A 22,613-nucleotide genomic window follows, 5' to 3' on the forward strand; every position below is an offset into this window, starting at 1 on the left:
CACATTCTCACTCCTACTCCAGAGATATTCCTTATTTCTCTGTGTCTGGTTCTCTGTCTGGAGCAGGAGCTTACACACAAGTGGATCATAGAATCATAGAATAGTTTGGGTTGAAAGGGACCTTCAAAGGTCATCTAGTCCAACCCTCTTGGAATGAGTAGGGGCATCTTCAACTAGATCAGGTTGCTCAGAGCCCTGTCCAGCCTGGCCTTGGATGTTCCTAGGGATGGGACATCTTCCACCTCTCTGGGCAACCTGGGCCAGTGTTCTATCACCACCATTGTAAAAAATTTCTTCCTCATGTCTAGCCCGAGTCTCCCCTCCATTTAGTTTAAAACCATTGCCCCTTGTTCTGTCGTAACAAGCCCTGCTAAAACGTCTGTCCTCATCCTTCTTGTAGGCCACTTTTAAGTACTGAAAGGTTGCAATAAGGTCTCCCTGGAGCCTTCTCTTCTCCACGCTAAACAACCCAAACTCTCCCAGGCTGTCCTCATAGGAGAGGTGTTCCAGGGTCAAGTACTATGTCCTTCCTTGCCGATGCACTAAACACCCTCTCCTCCACTGAGCCTTCATTTAAGCCTCTGTTGGCTGTGACAACACGTGAAGGGAGGAAGTTTAGGTTGGATCTTAGGAAAAGGTTCTTCCCCCAGAGGGTGGTGGAGCACTGGAACAGGCTCCCCAGGGAGGTGTCACAGCCCCAGGCCTGACAGTGTTCAAGAAGAGACTGGACAACACCCTCAGACGCATGGTGTGAACTGTGGGGTTGTCCTGTGCAGGGACAGCAGTTGGACTCAATGATCCTTGTGGGTCCCTTCCAACTCAGGACATTCTATGATTCTGTGATTCTATAAAGACACCTTTAGAAGCTACAACAGTCCTATTCATTGACAACATTATGCCCACGTCCAGGCCAAAACCACAGACTTAGAGGCCACTGAAAGAGACAGTCAACTTGAGCATCTACTGCGATGTGTAGTCCCAGGTTTCCAAGACATTGCCCAAAAAGCTGCTGCCATGTTACTTTGCTGTTCGCAAACAATCCCCTGCCTTTGCTGTGATCCAGCTTCAGAAGGAACCTGTCCCATACACTACACCATTTAAACTGCACTGATGAAACGCGCTGGCTGCCCTCTCCATCCTCCGCTCTCTCACACAGAAGCCTTTAGGAACACTAAGCACATCCATCCCCGTTGTCCAAAGCCCAGGATGCTGACATTTCAAATCACACTCTCCTCTATGCAACTCACGAAAATAACAATGCTCAGGCAGCTGCTTGCCTGTATGCAATGAACCCAGCACAGGTTGCCAAGAGACTGCAATGATGAGCAGCATTTATTCCTGAATGCTCTCAAATGGGCTTTCACTATATGTTATTTCTAAGCCATAAAACATCAAGACCACATTCTTGTTTCAGTTTAGAATTAGTTTTTACAGCCGATATATAAAAAGAGGTAGTTGTAATAGACATGCTATGATGTTCTTAGCTGGAACTATATAAACAGTGCTTCTATAATAGGCACTACTCTGAACTTTATCAGGGAACTGCCTGAACTTCAGGCTTCACGCCTGGCACTGCTTTTCCTGAATTTTAAACCTGGAAGAAACATCTGCAAAGATGAGAAAAACCAAGCTATACAAAATGGTGAAGGAAAAAATAAAAAATCTGAGAATATGCAGTTTTCAGATAGTGTGTATAGAAATTCTCCCTGTAAGGTCCGTTCCCTAGGGTAAAAATTAAGTGCAGATTCAGTCAAATTCAAGAGGCTCCAAAGAACAGAAAAACTCAGCCTATTATACCACTTAACAAGATACTGCTAGCGATTTTCAGCCTTTCAATCTAAAAATAAGGTAATTTTGCAATTAAAAGCCACCACTAAACCTTAGGTGTCAGAACATTTTTCCCATTTATACCTATAAAGATTAATAATAATTTTATACGCTGTGTAGCTACCTAGAGAACAAAAGTTCTATCACATGTCTTTCTAATACAGCCTTGCACATATTCTTAGGCTTTAATCATTGATCATTTTTTTCAAGCAAAACTCAGCACTATCAACTTTTTTTTCCTGTGGATGCTGCATATTATTTTTGTCATAAAGCTGAGTATAAATTTATTTTTGTTCAAGTTACATTACACATCTCCCCAATAAAGGAAAAAACACAGAAATGCTTTTCTGTACCTGACAAAATTCTGCACACATCAAGAATGAGAGGTTTAGTATTGCTTAACACCTTAGAGAGTGGAGTTGACATCAGTATTTCTCTACCACCATATGCTGCGGTAAAATGGATTAGTGGTATTAGTGACAATTGACAAAGTTTGAGTGGTCCAAGGTCAAGTAAAATGGAAGAGCAAGCTTGGGCTCAAACAGGACACATACAGTCTTTCGACTACACTGCACAGCTGGAGAAGTTTTATAATCACGTCCATGACAAGCAATTTACCAGAGGAAAAACATTAAAAGCATGCCCAGGACACGAACAGCCAAGAAGTCTCCATTTTATCGAGCCCCTGTGCCAAGCATTTCCTTGCTGCATTTCAGTGGGTCTTTTTCTGCACCATACTCGTGACCTGCGAGTTATCTGTCACCACCTGCAAAAGGTGCAGAATCAGCCGCAGTGATGCGGGAAGAACAGTGAGGATGGTGCAGCACCACCCTGGCACCCTCAACCGCACCGTCACCAACCACGTCTCGCTCGAACCCCAGCTCATCAAACGTGATGCAGAATGACATCCGCAACAAAAGAAAAATGTGGAAATAACTTGAGTTCTTGCAATTTACTTTTGTAGGAAATTTTTGTTTAGTTTAGTTCCCAGTTCCCCTGAGCACCTCTCAAAATTCTAGCTTTCAAATTTTAACTGAAGCAGCATACAGTCTTACAGCAAATAAATCACAGGTATAATAGTACGGAGAGTATTTGAAAATAGCAATCTGTCCAGGGAGTTTTCATTTAAAGGCAGAAGAAAGACTTTAGACCTTGATAAGGCATGACATGATTCCATGCCATTGATCTGTAATCACACAGCTTTATCTGTAATGCAAACAAAAAGTTATTTAGAATACTCCTAATTAGGTACAATAAATGTACACTGGCACACTACTGAATCTATAAATAGACAGCAACCACACCATCTTTTCCCTGCTCCATTTTATAAGGTATGGGAGAGGCGGGGGGAGAAAAACAGCACTTTCCTTTTTTTAAGACGTTTCTTAAAGTTGTACCATTGAAAATAAGTTATTATTTTTCTTCTGAAGGTATTAAACCTCAGCAGACATAGGCTGTCCTCAACACTTGTGTAAAAGGAAGAGAGAGAATACTCAATTAGAAATAAATCAGGAACCATATTCTAGCAATCTGTAACATACTCAGAGAGACACAGCTCCAGGCAACCCAACGTTGCTTTGAAAATGTCCCTCCTCTGAGCATGGAGCTGGGACCAGATGACCTCCCAAAGTGTCTTCCAACCCAAACTACAATTATGATTCATAAATATTTTTTTCCTAGAAAAAAGTCCCTCTCTATAACCTCTCACACCTACACACAGTAATTTAAACTGTGGATTAGCTATAAATAACCTTGGTGTACATTTCAAAGAAAAGGTATAATCATCCTTGGCATAAAATTCAGCAGAAGCCCATTTGCCTCTTGCCGTGGCTGTGACTTGTTTTATTTTTTTCTTACTTAAATAGAAAAATATAAGATTTCCCAGTAATTTCCAACTCCTCGCTGTAAAACTACCTCCCAGGGACACAGGTTTATCACGGGCTCAAAGGGTAATTTGAAATAGGAGCCCTTTGTAAAACTGTTGGCAGCAGATCCCTGGCTGACGAAGGGTGGGGAAAGAGTAGAACCTGTGATTTTAACTCCTTTTATCTCCTCCTCAGTGGTGCACACAATGACCAAGTGAAAAAATGATTTTTTTTTTTCTTTTTTTTATTTTTGATTTTTTTTTAGCTTAAGCAGGTAAGCAAAAAAAAAGTCCTGGTTCACATTCACACATACATATGCACAGAACTACTGGTCTCTTTATGCAAGAAGTAAGACATCTAAAGTGTACATATAATCAGAACTATGGAAAAAATGCAAAGCTTAAGGAAACTGGAATAAAGATTATGTATTCTTCAAAAAAACAAAAAAAAAAAAGGAAAAATAAAAAGCTATTCACTGCCGTTGCATTTAGCTTGCAACACAAAGTAACTTGAGATAATACATAAAAGCCATGATGGGTTTTTAAGCATACAGCTTGACATTGCCAGGACATTTAATAGTTTACTTTTGACAAGCGATGATCAGGAGTTCTGTACTTTTTAGGATCTCCTTTTCCCTAGAAATGCTGAAGAAGCAGCAGAACACAGTTTTACAATGCAGCATCAAGGGAATAGGTAGAAATCTGACAACCTTCTGAAGCCCAGAGTATTCTTTTTTAACGTATTTTATAAAATTACCAAGTATAGCAAGTCACCTAGTAGACAGGATGCAATCACAGCCCTTAAGTTTTGTAATTGCCTTTGAATGTTTGAAAACTTAGTTGCCAGTGGATCAGGGAAGATTGGAGACCATGGGCCTAAGCAGTAAAGTGTCTCAAGTATAAAGGGTAACTTGCCTGCATGTAGTTTCGAGGTACACTCACAAAAAAGTTATCTCTTCAAAATGTTAACTAGTGGACTCAATACAGGTAAAAGTCCTCTCTGTGCCTTCAGGAGCAGGCAAGAAGCTGCATACAGATATGTGTATTAGCCCAGCATTCATTCACAAGCAAAAAAAAACCCACCAAACCCCACAAACTCCACAACAAACAAATAAAAACCAAACAAACCAAGATGCAGTTGACTGAGCTACATGAAGAAGTTTTCTTAAATTCTTTTTTCCCCCCTGCAAAAACATGATAATGAAGACTTCTAAGTTATATGCAAATTTTGCTTAAACAAGTTCACTCACTCAGAAGAAAGAAAATCAAGTTTGACAACATCAGATAGATGGCTCTGAAGGTTATTCCTGTTTGTCTGTAATGAGAAGCTGTGTAAATATCATTTATTATTATTATTATTTCCATAAAAGACCAGGTTTAATCACAAATATTGGCTCTTCATTTCACACCCAAGTAACTCACTTAACACTAGCTCCCTGTGGCAGATCTGCATCCTCCCAGCATTCTTCCCAGGCAGAACCCACATATTATAAATATATCAAGTTAATATACACTAGTAAGGATTACTGTTTATACCATGAACACCACCATATTCTTTCAGTGATGGGATCCTTGACTCACCAAACCCCCTTTTACCCTTCTCGCTCTTTCTTTTTTCACTTTAACAGACCTTTGACCCCGAGGCCAATCACTGTTTGTCTACAGAGTAACTCATGTGAAGATATTAGGCAAAAAATGACAATAGCTGGAAGTCACCAAAAAGGGTGCATTAGTTTTCAAGTCAATAGCTGCTCAGTGAACCATCTGCTCCCAGTGCCACAAAAGGAGGAGGCAGCGCAGAGTGACACTATCCAGAGGAGCAACCTCATACATCTGCACCCTCTCTAACACTCCGTGCCCCAAACTTTTTGGTCATGGTCAGTTCCTCTCTTTATGGGGATTATTGGGAGAAACCTGGCAGAGACACAGGCTGAAAGGAAAAGAGATGTCACCCTTTCTCTGTTCAAACTCCTGAAGAAACTGTGACAGCGGCAGGCGGGAAAGGAGGGAGAGAATGAGAAGCAAGATGTCTCTATGGGAGCATTAAAACAAACACAGAAGTATGTGCCTGTCCTCATCATCAACAGCGAGCGTGTACAGCGAGGGAAGAAGCCTCTGCCCGACGGGCGGCACTGCTGGTTATCCACGCTGGTCCTTTCCAACACCCTTAGCTGAACCAGAACAAGCCACCGCGCTCACCAAGAGCTGGGGAGACACCCACCTCCCTCTCGCTCCAGAGCATCGCAGCAGCTACAAGGACAACCAGCTGTCAAGCTGAAGCCAGCCAAACTCGGTTGCTAAATTTAAGCGACCGCACAACAGGACATAACTGACCAGAGCAGCGTGACAGCCCTTTAGATCCACTTAAATCTCCACAGGCACGAAAAACCTCAGCGGATCTTCCCAGCACGAATCTATGCCAGAAGTGCAAAACGACACCGAGGGCACGGCCGGCTCTCCTAGAAAGACCTTGGCATGGCTGGACATGCATCCTCCCGGCGGCTGCCGACTCAGCAAGCACCCGGGGAGACTCACCACCCACAAGCACTATTCAGCTTCAAAACCCTATTAAGGTTGCTAAGTGACAATAATGTAGCGCGATCTCACACCATTTGCAAACCCCAAATGTTTAAAGGCGAGGAAATGAACAGTTCAGATCATCATAAATATCACGCCACCCATCGAATAAACAAGTAAATTCTCATTAAGTGTAAAACCTTGCTGAATTCATTACAATAACACTAACTCTCCCAAGAGTGCAGCTCAGGTTTTTCTTATTGTGCTTTCAGTATCTAAGCGGTGAAATATTCCTAAACAGGAACATTAGTCAAACGAAAAACTTAGCTGGAAAAAAAAATTATTTGCTCTTTCTTCATAATTGTGCAATATATCAGGATAATTCCTACACAGTAAAAGTTTTATAAATCAACTACATTCTGACTTCGCATATGAAATTTTTATGGCCCGCATCCAATGAGCACTTAAGGGCCGGCTTAATTTTAAGAAGTAATTAATCACATAAAAGTGTACAGGACTGAAGTGTTTCAGTATGTGCTTAAATGTTTTACTAGAATAAATTTCTTATTTTATTTTAAATAGCATCCAATGCAGTAGTCTTATTTTTTACCACATGAATTAAATAATATTTATTTTCAGTCAGCATTAAGCTTGTTTGCTGTGATAAATGCAATGTTTACATTAAGAAGAAATGAAGTTTCTTTTTATCATTATGTAGAAGATGTAAGTTATGGATGCTCCCAAGCCAGGCTTTTTTTGCCATTGCTAGAAAATTGAGAGTTGTGGCTTGAACTTAGGATAGCAGAGCTACATTCACTGCACTGCTACTTAGTAGCTTGTTCTTAGGTTTTTAGAGGAAGATTTCAGACAATGCAACTTACTTTTTGGAGGCATGAGAGGAAAGGATAAAACAGTAATATAAGAAGGTGGCAAATACAAAAGTGAAAGAAAGAGTTCTCTCTTTGCATAAAAGACAAAGTCCAGGTACCAAAGTATCAAACTGAAAAAAAACTAACAGAGCTAGCCACACTGTCAATAACTTTATAGCATCACATCCACCTACATTACAAATAACTATGTAGAATCTCAAAAACTTAATGGCCAACCAGAACAAAATATTGGTCTTGTGGGTCCTTCACCAGTGAGCTACCAAACCACCTTCACAAGACACCAAACTACGTCTTAACTATCCCTATCCCAGGAAAACATCCAAAACAGCAGAACAACTACAGAAACATTATTTTGTAGCCAAAACCCCATATTCTGAGCTTCAGTGAATACACACACAAACACATAACACTTTACATTCTCTTCTTCCTGAACTTAGATTTTGAGGTCTCCAGACTTCTTGTTCCACAGATCCCTTACCAGAAGCACGGTTGGTCAGAGTTCAAAGAAAATGACAGTAACATTAGTTTTGTTTTGGTTTTTTTAAGTTAACCTTTTGGAGCATTCCAGAGCAGGAATATTGGTCTAAACTGCCTTTTATCATATTCAGTCAGTCAAGAAGACTCAATGCTTCCCTTCAGATAAAGACTTTGTGATGGCCAGACAGACTATTCTTTTGATCACTGCTTCAATTACAAAATCACTGTAATTCTACATATTCAGCTACAGATACCCAGACTAACTTGGCTAGTCCAGCTAGTCATACAGTAGTCATACAGCAGTCATACAGCAGTCTTGCATCTTGGATTCTGATGTAACTGCTGGAAACAATTCAAAATGTCCACAAATTATCTGTATAGCTTCACACGGATAAAGACCCCACTACAGAACAGTCCTTTCTTGAGTGAGCTCTGGCATGGCTGTTATGTGTCTCCAGGACTATGCGCATGAAGTTCACAAGATAAGGCATCTCAGAAAGGGATTCCCAGTTGTCACTCATTCTTCAATTAGTCTCTTCTTGTGATTCTTAAAATGAGGGATTTTCTCTAAGCTACACAACAAACTCTGTGTGTTTCACCTGATCTTTTTGTTAGAAAAGCATTTCTCAGCTCCTTTGGGAAAAGAAAACACAAAACAATCAAAATCTCTTACATTAAAGGATGGAGATTGTGATTATCTCGTCTTTTTCCACAGTCACAGCTGATCAGCTGGCTGGGGCAGGGTGGGGGTAAGGGGAAGTATAATTCACTTATCTTTCAATACAAAGTAGCATTAATTCTTCACAGATTCTAGAAAGGGAAAGGAAAAAAAGAAATACACACCAAAAGTAACATTTTCGTCAAAGATGTGCTTCCAAATATCTACTAAAAAATGTTACAAGCCTCGCCTTTCTAGTACTTAGCTAGCAATTTAAGCTTTGCCAATACATGCATCACTAAAATGCCTTAGCAGATTTCATTTCAGTTTTATACAAACATGTGTCAGAATTTGGAGTGGTAATGACCACTGTGCCTTAAATAGTGTAACTCTTTCCATTCTAAGTCTGCTCGCTTCTACACAGTGCATTCAGTCATCTTTAACTTCCCAAAACTCCTATGTCTTTGGCTAAAGTTTTCCATTAATGGACCCTTTTTTGAAAGCTTATGTAGAGACACAGCAAGTATGAGAAGCAACAAATGTTGCACAGCATTTCACGCTAAAACCTGGTTTGCTTCTTCTGGGCACACTCTAGAACTGAATTTTATATATATATATATATATATATATATATATATGTCTATGAAACCTTAAATACATTACTCTGTGCATGAGTGCATGTGTCTGCATGTATCAGGAGCATATACTGATGAACTGATTCTGAAGAGGGAATCAAATTTGCCAGATCTTTTACAACAGTTGTGAATAAAAGTCAGTGAAACGTTTCACTAAGGATGAATATACAGTGCATGCACTCATCCACTAATTGAACTGCAGAGTGAAAATCAGGGAAAATAGAAACACTGCAGACAGATACCCTGCAGCACCCTTCTACCTTTTCTGTAGGCACAACCAGATGTCAAGAACTTGAGGATGGGCGCTGTGCATTTGGTCGCTTCTGTTCTGCTCCACATTGTGTGAACACAACGGTACAGTTTGGTGACACTACATGTATTACTGCAATCGCAAAATAAGCTGCAAATTACAATGCATGTTGAAGTCATGCAGATCCAGACAATCCTAACGCACACACAGGTTCCCCATTAGGGATAAATTTGTTACTGTGGCATTTTCCTGGGAACTTCTGGTACATAAAAATCAGGTTTCCTTAACCAGAAAGGAATCAACCACTATTTAGCGGAGTAAATCAGGAATTAGCAAATAATAAAAGCTACAAAAAGCAGATTACATTGCGGATAATGGTGTTTGTGAAGTCCAAGGCTGGTATCAACCACAGCACTTTACATTTAGGTGAATTAACAAGCTATAGCAATCGCACAGAAATGTTCACCAAAAACAAACAGGAAGTGACTACTGGGACTTGGCACCATCAAATGTCACCATATGGAAAAGGTTAGAAACTTTTTGAAGGCTGTTCCTAAATGGCTGGTGTTATCCACTAAGGCAAATAAAAACACAGTGGGGAATTTAATTAATTTAGTTTTATTACTCCATAATTATTTAGGATACCTAAAAAAATATATTAAGATAATTCTAGTAACAACTTGTTCCATTTAACTAAGCAACACTGTGTCATCTCCATTAACTATAACACATCCGTGTTTCTGAACATCTCCCACATCACAGCAATTTCATTATTAACAAAAAACACTGGGGGTGAAGGAGAGGAAGAAACTATTCTCCCAAATACATTACAAGTGTATTTATCTCATTTAATACACCCTATTTTCTTGCATTTCCTGATTTATATTTTCTGCTCCAGAATGTCTGCTTCGTCCAAAAATAAACCCGGGTCAGATACCCAATCACACATTTGAGAGCAAAACACGTACCCAGCAGAGCTTTCCCATTAAAGCAGGAAGCCAGGTCAGCAATGCAAGTGCTATTCTTCATATCCACTTTTTAGCAGAGAATATTCAAGACCAGAGAAGGAACTACAACCGTGCACATCTGACAACTCTACTTCCAAGTATCCAGGGACCGTTTCATTTATTAATGTTGTGCTCACCCCTAAGATGAGCAGAATTTTCAAACTGTCAACTCTAATTTGATCCTTCCCTTCTCGACAGGCCTCAGCTATCAAGAACTGAAGCAAGGCCATCTTTGTAAGGAACATACTTTGTACTACAACGATTAATTTTAAAGAAACTACAATCCTACTCATGACAGGCAGAGCTTTCAGGCTGCAACCCCAGAGAACCAAAGTCATCTGTTTCATTTAAGAAAGGCATCAATGCTGCTTGTCTTAACCAGCATCTTTAAAAGTTAAGAAGACAAATTTAACATAGACGCATGAAGAACTTCACATAACTTAAATCCCTAATATAACACTGTACAGCATCATATATGCTACTGCAAAACTGGCTAGTTTTCCAAAGTCCTCATAAAAACAAAATATATATTTCAAAAACCTTTTTTACCAATAGTAAAAATTTTATGCATTTATGCATTTAGGTCTCCCAGAGGGAGGGAAATTGTGGGTAGACATCATGAAGTCAATAATTGTTCCAATGCTCTCCATTGGGGATTTCAGCTCAACTGCTCGAATTTTACAAGGTACCTGCCACCTGTTTTATTCCCTTGCGTTTCCTCAGGGAACACATAGGAGCTCCACAGATGCAACAGCTTCCAGGGTGAGGTTTGAAGATGATGGCTTCAACCTCCCAAAAGTGCCAATTAATTTTGGTTCTGACTCCCCTAACGACACCTTCTGCTACAGTGTCACTCAAAACCTGTTTGCTTGAGCAAACAGGTCATAGGTACAAAACAAGGTGTCAGCCCAAAGAATAGTTTAGTCCCCTGCACCACAACTCCTTCTCAGGTTTGCAGACACTAAAACATGTTGCTCTCAAAGTTTTCTGTTCAAGGAAATTAATAATGGCCATATTTTGAGACAGACATGCCTTTAGAGTACTCTAAAAATGTGAGGAATACATACACATAAACCAAAAATACACCCAGAATAGAAGTGACATACTTGTCCAGCTCTATCAGCTATCTGTTTCTCACAGCAATTTAGGGTAAAAGTAGTTTTGCTGAAATCAAGTTAGCAGTTTGCAGAGGAAGTTGCTCTCCAGTGTGGGCAAGTTACAGCAAAATTGAACAACAGACTTCTAAGTAGAACTGCGAGCATATGATCAGCTTATCACAAACAAGCAATGAACTCAGTGTATTTATATCTGCCAATATAGTATTCTTTCATTTTCCCATTCCATTTTTCACTCCCTGGCCTCAGTCAAACAATTAAATTGGTTTTATTTAGGAAGAAGGCAAAGTTTAAAAAGCTCACTTTGAGCACTACACGTGTTAGAAATCTTTAGACTTACATTTGTGCTAGCGAAAGGGGTTTGCTTTCATACATACATTTGCTAAATCTTATTATACACACGTTGAAAAAAAATCCACTCCTGAATGATACTGTCAGCAAAGTATCACCATATGGTGGCTTTCACAAATGATCAACTGTACCAAAACATCTAAAAATAACATCTTCCTTAAGTAAAATAAAAACAATTACCAGCAGAGACTTTTGGGTACAGCTCTGGGCTAAGGAATCAATACCACGTTGCTGAAATGCTTCAAGTAAGTATATGTGCAACCTCTAGAGAAAAACAGAGCATTCAGCAGCCCACAGGCATCAATGATAAATGCAATATACATGTTTTGGGTTCTTCCAAAAGTCTATTTTATGTAAGACAAACCAAATCCATTTAATTAAAACCTTAGCTTATAAACACATTCACGGAGTAAGAGAAGCTTAACAAATCTAATTTGAATGAAAGGGACTAGCTGCGTAAAAGAGCAGCTCCCTGATGTTCCTTGCTCTAGTGGTTTCATGTAACCACTGATCACCAACTACTACAACAGCAAACATACAACACCCTGAACTAAATGGGAGTTGTCTGTCTAAATATAGCCACTTTTAAATAATGCATTGCGAGTTATAAAATAAAGTGCTACTGAATTATTTAATATGTGTCTCATCTTTAACAAAGATATATCACTTTTAATTAAATGGAAAGAAAGATATTTATATTCGGGGTTGCATATTATTGTAAGTTGCAACCAGTAAAGCAGCATTTTATGACTCCAATTATGTCAGCAGTCAGTTTTTCCTATATATATATATATATATCTGATTCACAGAAATAGAACTGAGACACAAACTAAGATAACCAAAAGCATCAATTGTAGAGCTGGCTTAGAACTTCAGGCGATCCCAGCTTCGCATTCACTCACAGCCCTCAGAGACAGAACATCCCACCAACCTGTAACAGTTGGTAAGAATTGGCTGGGATCTCGTGCTCACAAACCTGCTTCAATAACCTTCATAATCCACATTTTCCTTATGCAAGTATCAATCTCCAGGAGAGCAAACCCTTGAACACACTTAACACCACTACAGTTAATAAAGCATCATATTCTGTCACTTTTAAAACATTTTGAAGACTGCCACACAGAAGTGGTGTTAAAGCTGAAAGTTTGTGTAGGACTATGTTTTCAACATGATGCAACAGTTGTATATTATTTACTATAATAACCCTTTAGCCAGGCCTAATATCTGCAAATGCAAAATTAACATTTAGCAATAACACGGGATGACATGTCACATTTAGGAGGCTCCAGGAAAAAACGGCTTTTCACCTCGCATAATGGGATAATACTGCTGTTTAACAACAAATGCTTTCTGTTTAAAGGTGGCTGCCTCTTGGATGTATGTAGCGTGTGAAGCAAAAGCTCAAAGGAAGAATGGCCTCAATTTGACAGGATTCCACAAACAACCCCTTAATAACTTTAATGGGTGCTCTGTAAAGGAAACACCACCACATGACCTACTGTGTAGAAACCAAAATGTAAGTGTGATCTGTCTGGGCTTGCATGGAGTCAAACAGCAAAAAACTGATGTTGATGTCTCTGCACCCAATGGGGCTTTGTACAGACCCCATCACGGAACATGGACCATGCTTTGCAGAAAGTCACGGGATCCTTCTACACAGAGAGTAAGTCAGGTCTCGTTATTTTTGTACTTTTAAATGCATGCTTGTTGAAGTGCATTTTACAGGAAAAAAAAAAACGTGACGCAAATACATCATTCATCAAAAAGTCAACTCAACCAGGACGACTTCAGCAGCCCAAGCCAGCCAGATAAAAAAAAAAAAAACTGCATTAACCTTACATTTTGACAGCTGCTTTATCTCTCCAGCCCCGCCAGCCAGGAGGATGCAGAGGAGTTCGCTCCCGTCCCGCCAGGTGCCTTTCGAACTGGAAACCGCGTTCCCTCCCCCGCGGCGCTCCCGCTCCCGAACGGGATGGAACCCGATGTGGCACCGCGGAGCGCACGGCGGCCGCCCCCCGGGGGCCGGGGGGGAAGAAGATGAGCGGGCAGGGGAGGAGGGGGGGGAGGAAAGTTGGTGAGGAAGGGCTGGCTGAAGCAGCCCCCCCCGCGCTGTGAGGCAGGGCGGGATCCCCGCGGTAGCGGTGCCCGCCGCCGAGGAAGAGGAGCCGGAGGGGAGGCAGCCCCGCCGCTTCCCCCCACACCCAGGACGCCAGGCAGGGCAGGGCGGCTGCCGGGGCAGGCGGCTTCCCCTCCGGCCCCGCGGAGCTGCGCCGCCCCGGGGGGCTCTTCCTGCCAGACGGGGACAGATGTGGACGCAACAGCTGGACGGGGAGGAGGGGAGAGGGAAGGAAGGAAGAGGCACGGCCGCCTCACCGCTCCCCCCCCCGCTCCCGCCGCCGCTCCCGGGGATGCGGGCGGGATGCAGCGGCCGCCCCCGGCTCCGGGCTGCCCCCGCTCTAGGATGGGGATGGAGAAACTTGCCCCGGAGGCAGCGGGGCTCGCCGGCTCCTGCCCCCCTTACCTTGCTGCGGATCTGGCCCGAGGTGGACACTTTCCGGATGAGTTTCTGGGGGCCCTCGTGCTCCCCTTCGCTGTCCGACGACTCGTCCGCCGGTCCCGCCGCCGCCGGGGGTTGGGGCTGGGGCTGCTGCGGGATCCCGGCGCCGCTCATCCCGGCCTCGGCCCCGGCCATCTTCCCGGACTCCTGCCGAGAGAAAGCACACGAGTCCGGCTCAGCCAGGGCAGCCGCTGCCGCTCCCCTCCCCGGGGAGGAGGAGGCGGTGCGGGAGGGTGGGGAAAGAGGCGGCGCGGGGGGGAGGAGACGGAGGCGGCGGGGACAGAGCCGGGCGCTGGGGGAGCGGAGCGGACCGCCCGGCCGCCATCTTCCGCCGCCCCCTCTGACGGGGAAGGGCCGCGCTCCCGCCTCGGCCACGGCGGCCGCCGCTGCCCTCTCGCAGGGCGCCGGGGCGCCGCCACCCGCCGGCGGGCGGAGCCGGGGCGGACGGGCCCGGCCCCCCGCACCCCTGCGGCCGGGGAACCGAGCGGCCGGCGGCTGCAGGGGGCGCCGAGCGGCGGCGGGTGGCGGTGCCGCCCCGCTGGCCGGGCCGGCTCGGGGCGGGGGGACCCGCCAAAGGTGAGCGGCGGTGCCGGGGGCGGATGAGTCCGAGAGGCGAAACTGGCGAAGGTGAGTGGGGAGGGTCCCCGGTCCCCCCGCACCTGCCCGGGCGTCCCCGCGTGTTTCGGGGGACGGGACGAGGCACGGGCAGAGAGCCGCCCGCTGGCATCCCAGCGTGTACCCATCGCACCGCTGCCGAACACCACCGGGTGGCTTATGGAACCGGGTGTCGGCGGAAAGCCAAGTTGTGAACGTTTCACACAAGCACAGCGCAACCGTCCGGCTCTGAACACGGGGCTCAGGGTTTCTTCTGGGGACTGGATGGATAGTGCCTAAAGCAATGGGTTCCTTATCCACACCTCCAACGCGGCAATCCCGCGGTATCCTCCAGCGCTGGACAATTTTGGCAAATGCATACATTGCTTTCCAGTTGTTTTCTCCTCTTTGTTTAATTTTCTTATTACTCTATTTGTTTCTGCCTTTGTAAAAGAGAAGCTTTTCCTTTCGGGGAAATAAAGGGTCATTTTTCCCTTTTAATCTCAGATCTGGCAGCTCACACAATCTCAAAATGTCACCACGTGTTCTGAATTGTGGGACTTCAAAATTACTGTGGCTTGTATGTAGTCAGTGTTCAAAATAAGCATTTAAATCACAGCAATACTAAACACAACACACAGCTCCTAGCTGCATGGACCGGATTAAACATAAGAAAGTAATCAATACTTGTGGCTTCTATATTACCACAATTCTATTTCTATTTCTAGAAAGGGAACTGACATCTCTTAATATGCTAACATAATGCTGCAGTACCTAAATACAAAGCAGTTCATGAGAAACAAAAACAAACCCATAGTGTACAACCTATCCTACACCACAGACACCTTGCCATGATCTTAATTTCATATGTTCTGGAGTATCCCATTTATTTTATTTGGGCTTTTATTCATAGTAGGGGAAATATTTCCATGAAGCCTTGCAGCTCTTGTGGCTTAATTCTACATTACTGCAACAGGTACTTCAAGTGTGATTCTACTACTGTCCTCCACGTAGGATCGCTTCTATTAAGTTACATTTTTTTAATTGTCAAAATTTCTATTATGTTATATTTTAAAGGAATTTCGATCATATTACCTACATTCCGTATTAGAATAATAATAGGGCCTAAATCCTGCCATTAATACCACATCTCAAAATAGATGAAGTTCTCACATAGTGCCTTTTCATTACAGGTTAATTGTGAAACTAAGGGATGACTCTGTCTTGTCTGACTCCTCACCTGAGGGAGTTTTCCTTGTGCAAAAACATGGGATCAAATTTGGGCAAGCACAAGTATGTACTGCTCTCAGTGAATTAATTTAGGGCATGGCTAGGAAGAAAGATAGGTTAAGAGCAAAGTTTATGGACACTTGTTCTTTCCATTCTCCTTTCCTCCCCTTCTCCACATTAATTTCAGGAATAGCAAATTACACCAGAACATGTCTCTCTGCAGTTCCTTGAGTCTTTTGAAGGTGAATGACAAGTGAATGTTGCAAGAGGATGACAAGACACAGTTTGCTAATTAACACCAACATGTATTATATGTAATTGTGACTGTGATTTGAGGAACACTTAGTGCTAACAGAACACCAGCAAGACTAACTCCATTTAATTCAAGTGACTTAAATGGCACTAGCTGAACAACACTAGTTACTGTTAGATTTGTTCCCATACTAAAAAAGCATTCAAAAGATGGGTGCATGTGACTGCCATGTATTCATATCACAGGAGCAACATCCTGTGTGAAGTTACATGCAAAACTGTTTACAAGTAGACCTTTCAATCACAGAGGATACCTTTCCAAATTCAGTTGAAAAGGAGAGATGAGACAGCGGGGGGAAGAGGCACACAAAGACAGCATATTACTCAAGTGTATAGTTTAGGATTGGTACATTTGAACTCGGGGAGACAATGAAGCTGATTCTATTGGTGAACCAAAATTTACACCTTTGTTGTTTGTTTGTTTGTTTGTTTTTAATAAAACATCATCTGGTTGCTTGTTTCTTAAATATTTAGACCTCAATCCTAAAAACAGTAGGTGGTTCAAGTGTATTTCCAAAAACAGCCTTCCATTGAAGTTTTGGAACAACAAACACACTGCACCAGTATCTTCCAGACTGAGACACTACTGTGGTTTGTTTTCAAACAGCTTTTATAATTGGTTACACTGCAAGCTCATTTAAAAACTCATCTTGAATTTTATAAAACATTGGACCATTTAGCAATGGATGTAAATGCTTTCTTTTATCATATATTGCACGGAAAAACAGAAACAAGATAATAATTTTGGTTTTAAATATAACAACTCCCATGACGTCCAGTGGCTATTACAATGCCAGCAGAGGAGCTGGAGATCTCTTTAGGTGCCTGCACAGTCAGGTTGGATTTCCTTCATTAGATTTCATCTCAAATACATAAAAACTGGTAAAAATCTATCTGTACGTGAAATGGGGAAGAAATACAACTCTTCAACTTCCGCTCATTCAGAGTTTAACTAACAGCCCCAGCTTCTATGCACTTCCTGCACCATGCAGAGGGCATCGCATGTCCTCATGTGGGCCACCCCATTGTGATCTTCCTCTCTCCTGACTGCCCAAACAAAAAGATTGGGTTACAAGGAGGGAACACACCAGCCTTTCACCTCCAAGTGAGTCTCTTTCATCGTATCTTGATAAACATCAGAGCGCTATGAAAAAAAATCCAAATGAAGTACTAGTTATGTTCTCTCAGGTCACTGAATGTTGTGAAGGTTTTAGTAGTAATGACCTAAATCTGCGAATGATAGGAAATGTCCCACAAGTATGGTTCAATGACAATATGGTTTCTGCAAAGTATGTAGCGGAATCTGCAAAATTACGGGCTCTAAAATCTGTAATCAGGTAATATGTACAGAGTTCTTCAAAATGGAGAAACAAAGCAAATGTTAAGAATTGCTGACAGTGCCCCAAGTTATTCATTCATGTTAGCATAGAAATTTGTTTCTACAAATATATATGTAGTCCATGCATGAAGACAGCTTTAAAGGTATCACCATTTCCACATGTTCTGCTTTCTAAAGGCGTTAATAGATAATCAGGGTCCAGTTCCAGCCTCTACCAAGGGAAAGCTGCCTAAAACAATGACGAAACTTTGCCTCAGTAAGGACTACCAACTTGACTTGCATCACTTCATCTCACAGCTGAAATTCTCCCAGGTGGTCGATGTCAGACTCAGCACGAGAAATATTGAATAGCACACTTCAGCTCAGTGAATGCAGCTATGGATACTGTAGTACGAATGGGTACCACTAGACTGCTGCAAGTCAGGGTCTTGAAGAATTTGGGGCTATATGCAGCCTTTAAAAAAACCCAAGTAAAGTATTTGCATGTGCTGTGTCTTTCATTTAACATACTCAGTTTCACACTTCTTAGTAATTGCCTTAAGTTTCCTAACTGAAACAAGGGACGCTTGGTGAAAAGCGTAAAGAAATGTTCCATTTAAAGGGAGGTGCTCAACTGATACAAAAACAGCTCTGCTGACATCATTTGTGCTATGGCAATTGATATCAGCTGATGATCTGCCCTTTATATTCAAAGAAGCTCGAAGTGCTGGGTAAATATATGCACTGTGAGAATGCTTTAACTCGACCACATCCAGTCCCAATAATAGAATATGTGTCACCAAAAAGCATATGCAATGTAGAAATAACTCCAAATACACAAACACTCTGAGCTGGAGATTATAGTTTATAATGCAGATTAACGCACTATTTGATTCCAGGAACATAAATGATTCCAGCTCTAATATCGATCCCTTTGTAACAAGCATATTTACCTCTTTTTCTCCAGGTCACTTTGGCATTTATAAACTGAAGGGTAACACTTTTTCTTCCTCCACCTCAAAAAGTTGCTCTGAAGGGATCTGGATGAACAGTGGTATGCATGACAGGTTAACAATGCATTATTCATCATGTTTAAAAGACTTTATTGAATCTTTCCTAATTTTGGTGGCTAATGATAACTATAGTTTTTAACTGGGCTCTCCAGACTGAGGAAATTAATTTCAGGTCTGCCTGTCTGAACTCCCTCTGCAGATCAAGTTAGTGATGATAACACTTCTTTCCCTCCTTACTTACCGAAGTGGAAGTCAAAATATAACAAAATGTATGCATATCGCTGTTAAAAAGAGTAACTACCTGTAGGTTACAAAAAACGTGCTGAATGCTTCAGAGTGAAAAGGTGTAAAACTGTCGAGGTCACCAAAATAAAGAATCAGTTCGAAAATGTGTTAGGACCCATCTATGCATTTCAAGGGAAAGGTAAAGTCAAAACTCAAGTCTCATGCAAATTATGAAAGTCAGATCTAGAACTTTGCAAGACATATATTATATATATTTTGAGTACAAAGCCACCAAATCTCTCTTGGAAGAATGCAGGGTGAGCCTTACATTTTCTGTTACTTTTATTTAGCTCAATCACAGAGGGCCTAATGCAGATCTTACTGGAGTGAGGAAGAGGTTTTCCATTCAAAAGTGATATGTGAATTAAGGAAAGGATTTTGTAGAAATTTGAAACTGCACACAGACAAGTCCAACCCTGAAAGTCAAAGGAGAAGTTGTGGCTCCATTTGATGTCAGTTATCAGTTATTTCTCCAAACAGTCATCGGAACAGCACTTCTCAATGACTTCTGACCATTTACATAAATAATTAACTTGTACAGATTCAAAACCTGCAAGAAATAGTTTCCCCTATCCTGCTGCTCTTTTTCAGTGTTTGACGAGGGAGGGAGAGGTCTGGGTGCCTTTTTTTTTTCCCCTCACCATACAGTTCTTCACTTGAATCTTCCTTTGCCCCCCTTGTAATAAAAAGCCTGCTAATGAGTAGATACAAAGAAGAACAATGTGGCTTCTGCCACGGAGACTATTTATTTTGCAAGCAGGTTACCAGGTAAAGGATTGAGTGGTTTTGCTGAAACGAGAGTCTTGTAAAGGAAATCAGTGCAGGGGTTAACCTTAAAACTGCATTCATGTCTGTACTCTTCAACAAATGCAGCAATGAAATGACAGACGTGACCCAAATCCTGTCCCCTAATGGGGGAGGGGAAGAAAAAGAAGAAAAAAAAAAAAAAGGAAAAAAGAAGATATGTGCTCCTTGTTTATCTGAGCCTTGCACACAGAAGGAAATGGGTTTGGATACTTCAGCCAGGACTCCACATTTCCAAGCAGAGGGGCTGCGATCCATCTGCCGCCAGAGTTTCAGCTGAGTTTTGGATGACGGCAGCCAATTTAAATGGCACTGTTTAACAGGATAACGCGTTTGCGGGAATCAGCTTCCCCGCCTTCCTCTCATGATGTCTTCATCTCTCCAGGCAAAAATCTCGGGTTTCCCTTGCCTGATCCTTTCGGTGTCAGCTCCATGTTACTAGAACACGCATACGGCTGTTTTCCCTATCACAGCTGCATCTCCAGCAGCAGCTTCAGGGCTTGAGGACTGCAGAGGGCACTGAAATGGGATGTTCAACTTCACAACAAAAATGGGGCTAATAAAGATGTATTTGGGAGGGCTACAAATCTTAACAGGGAAGAAGGTGAACTTAGTTCACTGTGGGCATCTCCAGGGCTGAGCTGCCGCTGTCCCAGGAACAGGGAGACCCAGTCACCCAAACTAGAGCTCTCTCTCAGCTGCTCTTTAAAACTGGCTTTACAAGTAAAACCCAGGGGCCCTGGATCAACGCAAGGAGTTGGCAAAACATGGTACAGCCAACTAAAGGGGAGCTTGGCAATGACGTAGCTCTGTGCTTCGCATCGCCTCACCAAGTTCAGGGCCAGAGACAGCCTAGCCTTGACCTCTCAGATAGCGTGAAATCTCCCAAGCAGCTACCCGAAGTCTATTTTTAGCCCTGCCTGATGTGTGTGTGTGTGTGTGTGTGTGTTTGCACAATGGAGGAAAGCCTAACGGCAGCACCAGACGGCCCTGAAAAGGGAAATCTGATTTTATCACCTGCTGGGGATGCTGGTGACACTATTTCCTCTGCTTGGAAGGAGGGTCTCCGAGCTGCTTAAACAAACAGCAAAGCCACCGAACCGCAGCTTCCCTCCTGGCCAGTTCAAACAACCCTCTCCCTTCCTAGCCGCTGAAAGGCACCCACCTTCCCCGCACCCCACAAAGCAGCGGGGTACCCCGGCCCTGGCCCGCTTTGCCGCTGCACCGTGACAGGGGTGATTCTCAGCCTGGCTACACAAGAAGGGGGGAAAAAAAGTGTCTCTTTCTGGAAACCACCTCCCAACACTGGACACGTTGCTTTTGCGCTGCTAAGAGCGTTTAACGGTATCAACATCCAGCCCCCCCCCCCGGCAAAGTTGAAGGCAAGGCTCTCGGTGCTAATCCTAGGCTTTCCACCCGGGCAGTGAAACTCAGAAAGAGCAATGAACTCCCCCTTCCCCAGAGGGACGAGCCCGCCAGCAAATGGCCGGACACGGCGGGGGCGAAAGGCTCCCACCTCCCAGCTCCCCGCAGGGAGAAGACGAGAGCCGGCGGGCAGGCTCCGGTGCGGAGCGGGGTCGGGAGAAGGGAAGGGGCAGGGGGGAGAGGGGCACCGATAAGGATGACAGCCCGACCCCCCGGCTGAACATTACAGGCAGGAAAAAGGGTAGGAAATGCCTATGCAACTGCAAGGCACGCATGTACCTACCAGTTCCTCCCAGGCGGGGCTGCGGGCGCTATAGCAAGGGTACCCATGCTCTTCCATCCCCCCGCAGCAGGTCCCCTGCCCCGGCGGAGAAAGCGCCCACGGGCAGCGGAGCGGGTCCCGCCGGGCTGCGCTCCCTCTCTGCCGCTACTCCGGCTGACAGCGCTTCCCCAGCGCCGCTCGTCCTCCTCCCTCACCCCCGGCCCTGCTCCTCCCTTTTTCTCCCCCGGCCCCGTCCAGGCCCCCTCCTCCCTCCTCGTCCGGCTCTCCTCCCTCCCACAGCCACCGGGCTCAGCCCCGGCTCCCGGGGGAGCCGCCCTGCAGCTGCCGCGCCGCTCACATCATCACCGCCGCCGTGTCCTCCGGTGCACGGCGCCGAGCCCGCCCCCGCCGCCCCCTGCCCGCCCGCGGCACCGCCCCGGGGGCTCCCCGGGCGACGTGCACACCCGCCTTCCCCGCTCCCGGCCCCGGGAAACCCAGCGGATTACGGGCAAATCGCCTTGACCGTAAGCCGGTTTACAGCCGCTTCGGCTGTCGGCGGCGCGGCGAGGCCGGCGGGCGAGGATGCTCCCCGCGGTGCGGTGCGGGGAAGCCCCCCTCGGTGCGCCGGGAGCCGCTCCTGCCCCGCCGGGGTTGTGCCCTCAGCCGTCTCCCCCAGCCCGGCCCGTGGTGCGGGGGCGGAGAGCGGGGTCTGCGGCCCCGGCGGGCCCGGCTGGGTGTCCCGGGGCGCCCCGAGGGGAGCGCGCAGCGCTGCTCCTCACACCGCTCTGCTCCGAGCTGAGCCCCGTCAGCGGGTGGGAGGTGTCGAGGTCAAGGTCCTGGTGCTGGGACTGCCCTCTGACCCCGCACCAAGGCTGTGAGAGTACGATACCACACATTTTAAGCCCCTTTGGGCAGCCTCTTTCCGCCACAGAGCTGATGGGTGGCCCCACACATACCACACATACAATCAGGTGCCATTGCGGAGAAGACAATGTGAACGTATAGGCCACATCTGACACGGGGTGCCTTTCATTTCCAGGGCCACCACGGCTGCCTTAGGGAGTAGCAGGATTTCTCTGCCCTCCATCACACCTTTTATTAATACACAGTGTGTATAGTTCAGTCTTCTCAGTTTACTGCTTACCAGCATACCCTTGAACATGTATCCACTGTATTACGTCTCTTCAAGTGAATGTTTTATCTCCTTCAAACTCAGTATTTT

General features: G+C 44.3%; 1 protein-coding gene across 2 annotated transcripts in view; it reads right to left on the reverse strand.

The window, feature by feature from the left end:
• DGKH (diacylglycerol kinase eta) overlaps nt 1–21,596 on the reverse strand; it is a 175,033-nt gene extending 153,437 nt beyond the window's left edge. For both annotated transcript variants that reach the window (XM_071805818.1, XM_065845982.2), the window contains exons 1-2: nt 21,413–21,596; nt 14,113–14,295 (exon numbers count right to left, since the gene is read on the reverse strand). In XM_071805818.1, coding sequence (XP_071661919.1) covers nt 14,113–14,295; nt 21,413–21,469 — 240 coding nt within the window. In that variant the 5' untranslated portion in view covers nt 21,470–21,596. The remainder of the gene's footprint in view (nt 1–14,112; nt 14,296–21,412) is intronic.
• Nucleotides 21,597–22,613: the final 1,017 nt, after the last annotated feature.

Source organism: Patagioenas fasciata, chromosome 1 (genome assembly GCF_037038585.1).
Source record: "Patagioenas fasciata isolate bPatFas1 chromosome 1, bPatFas1.hap1, whole genome shotgun sequence".
Taxonomy (NCBI): domain Eukaryota; kingdom Metazoa; phylum Chordata; class Aves; order Columbiformes; family Columbidae; genus Patagioenas; species Patagioenas fasciata.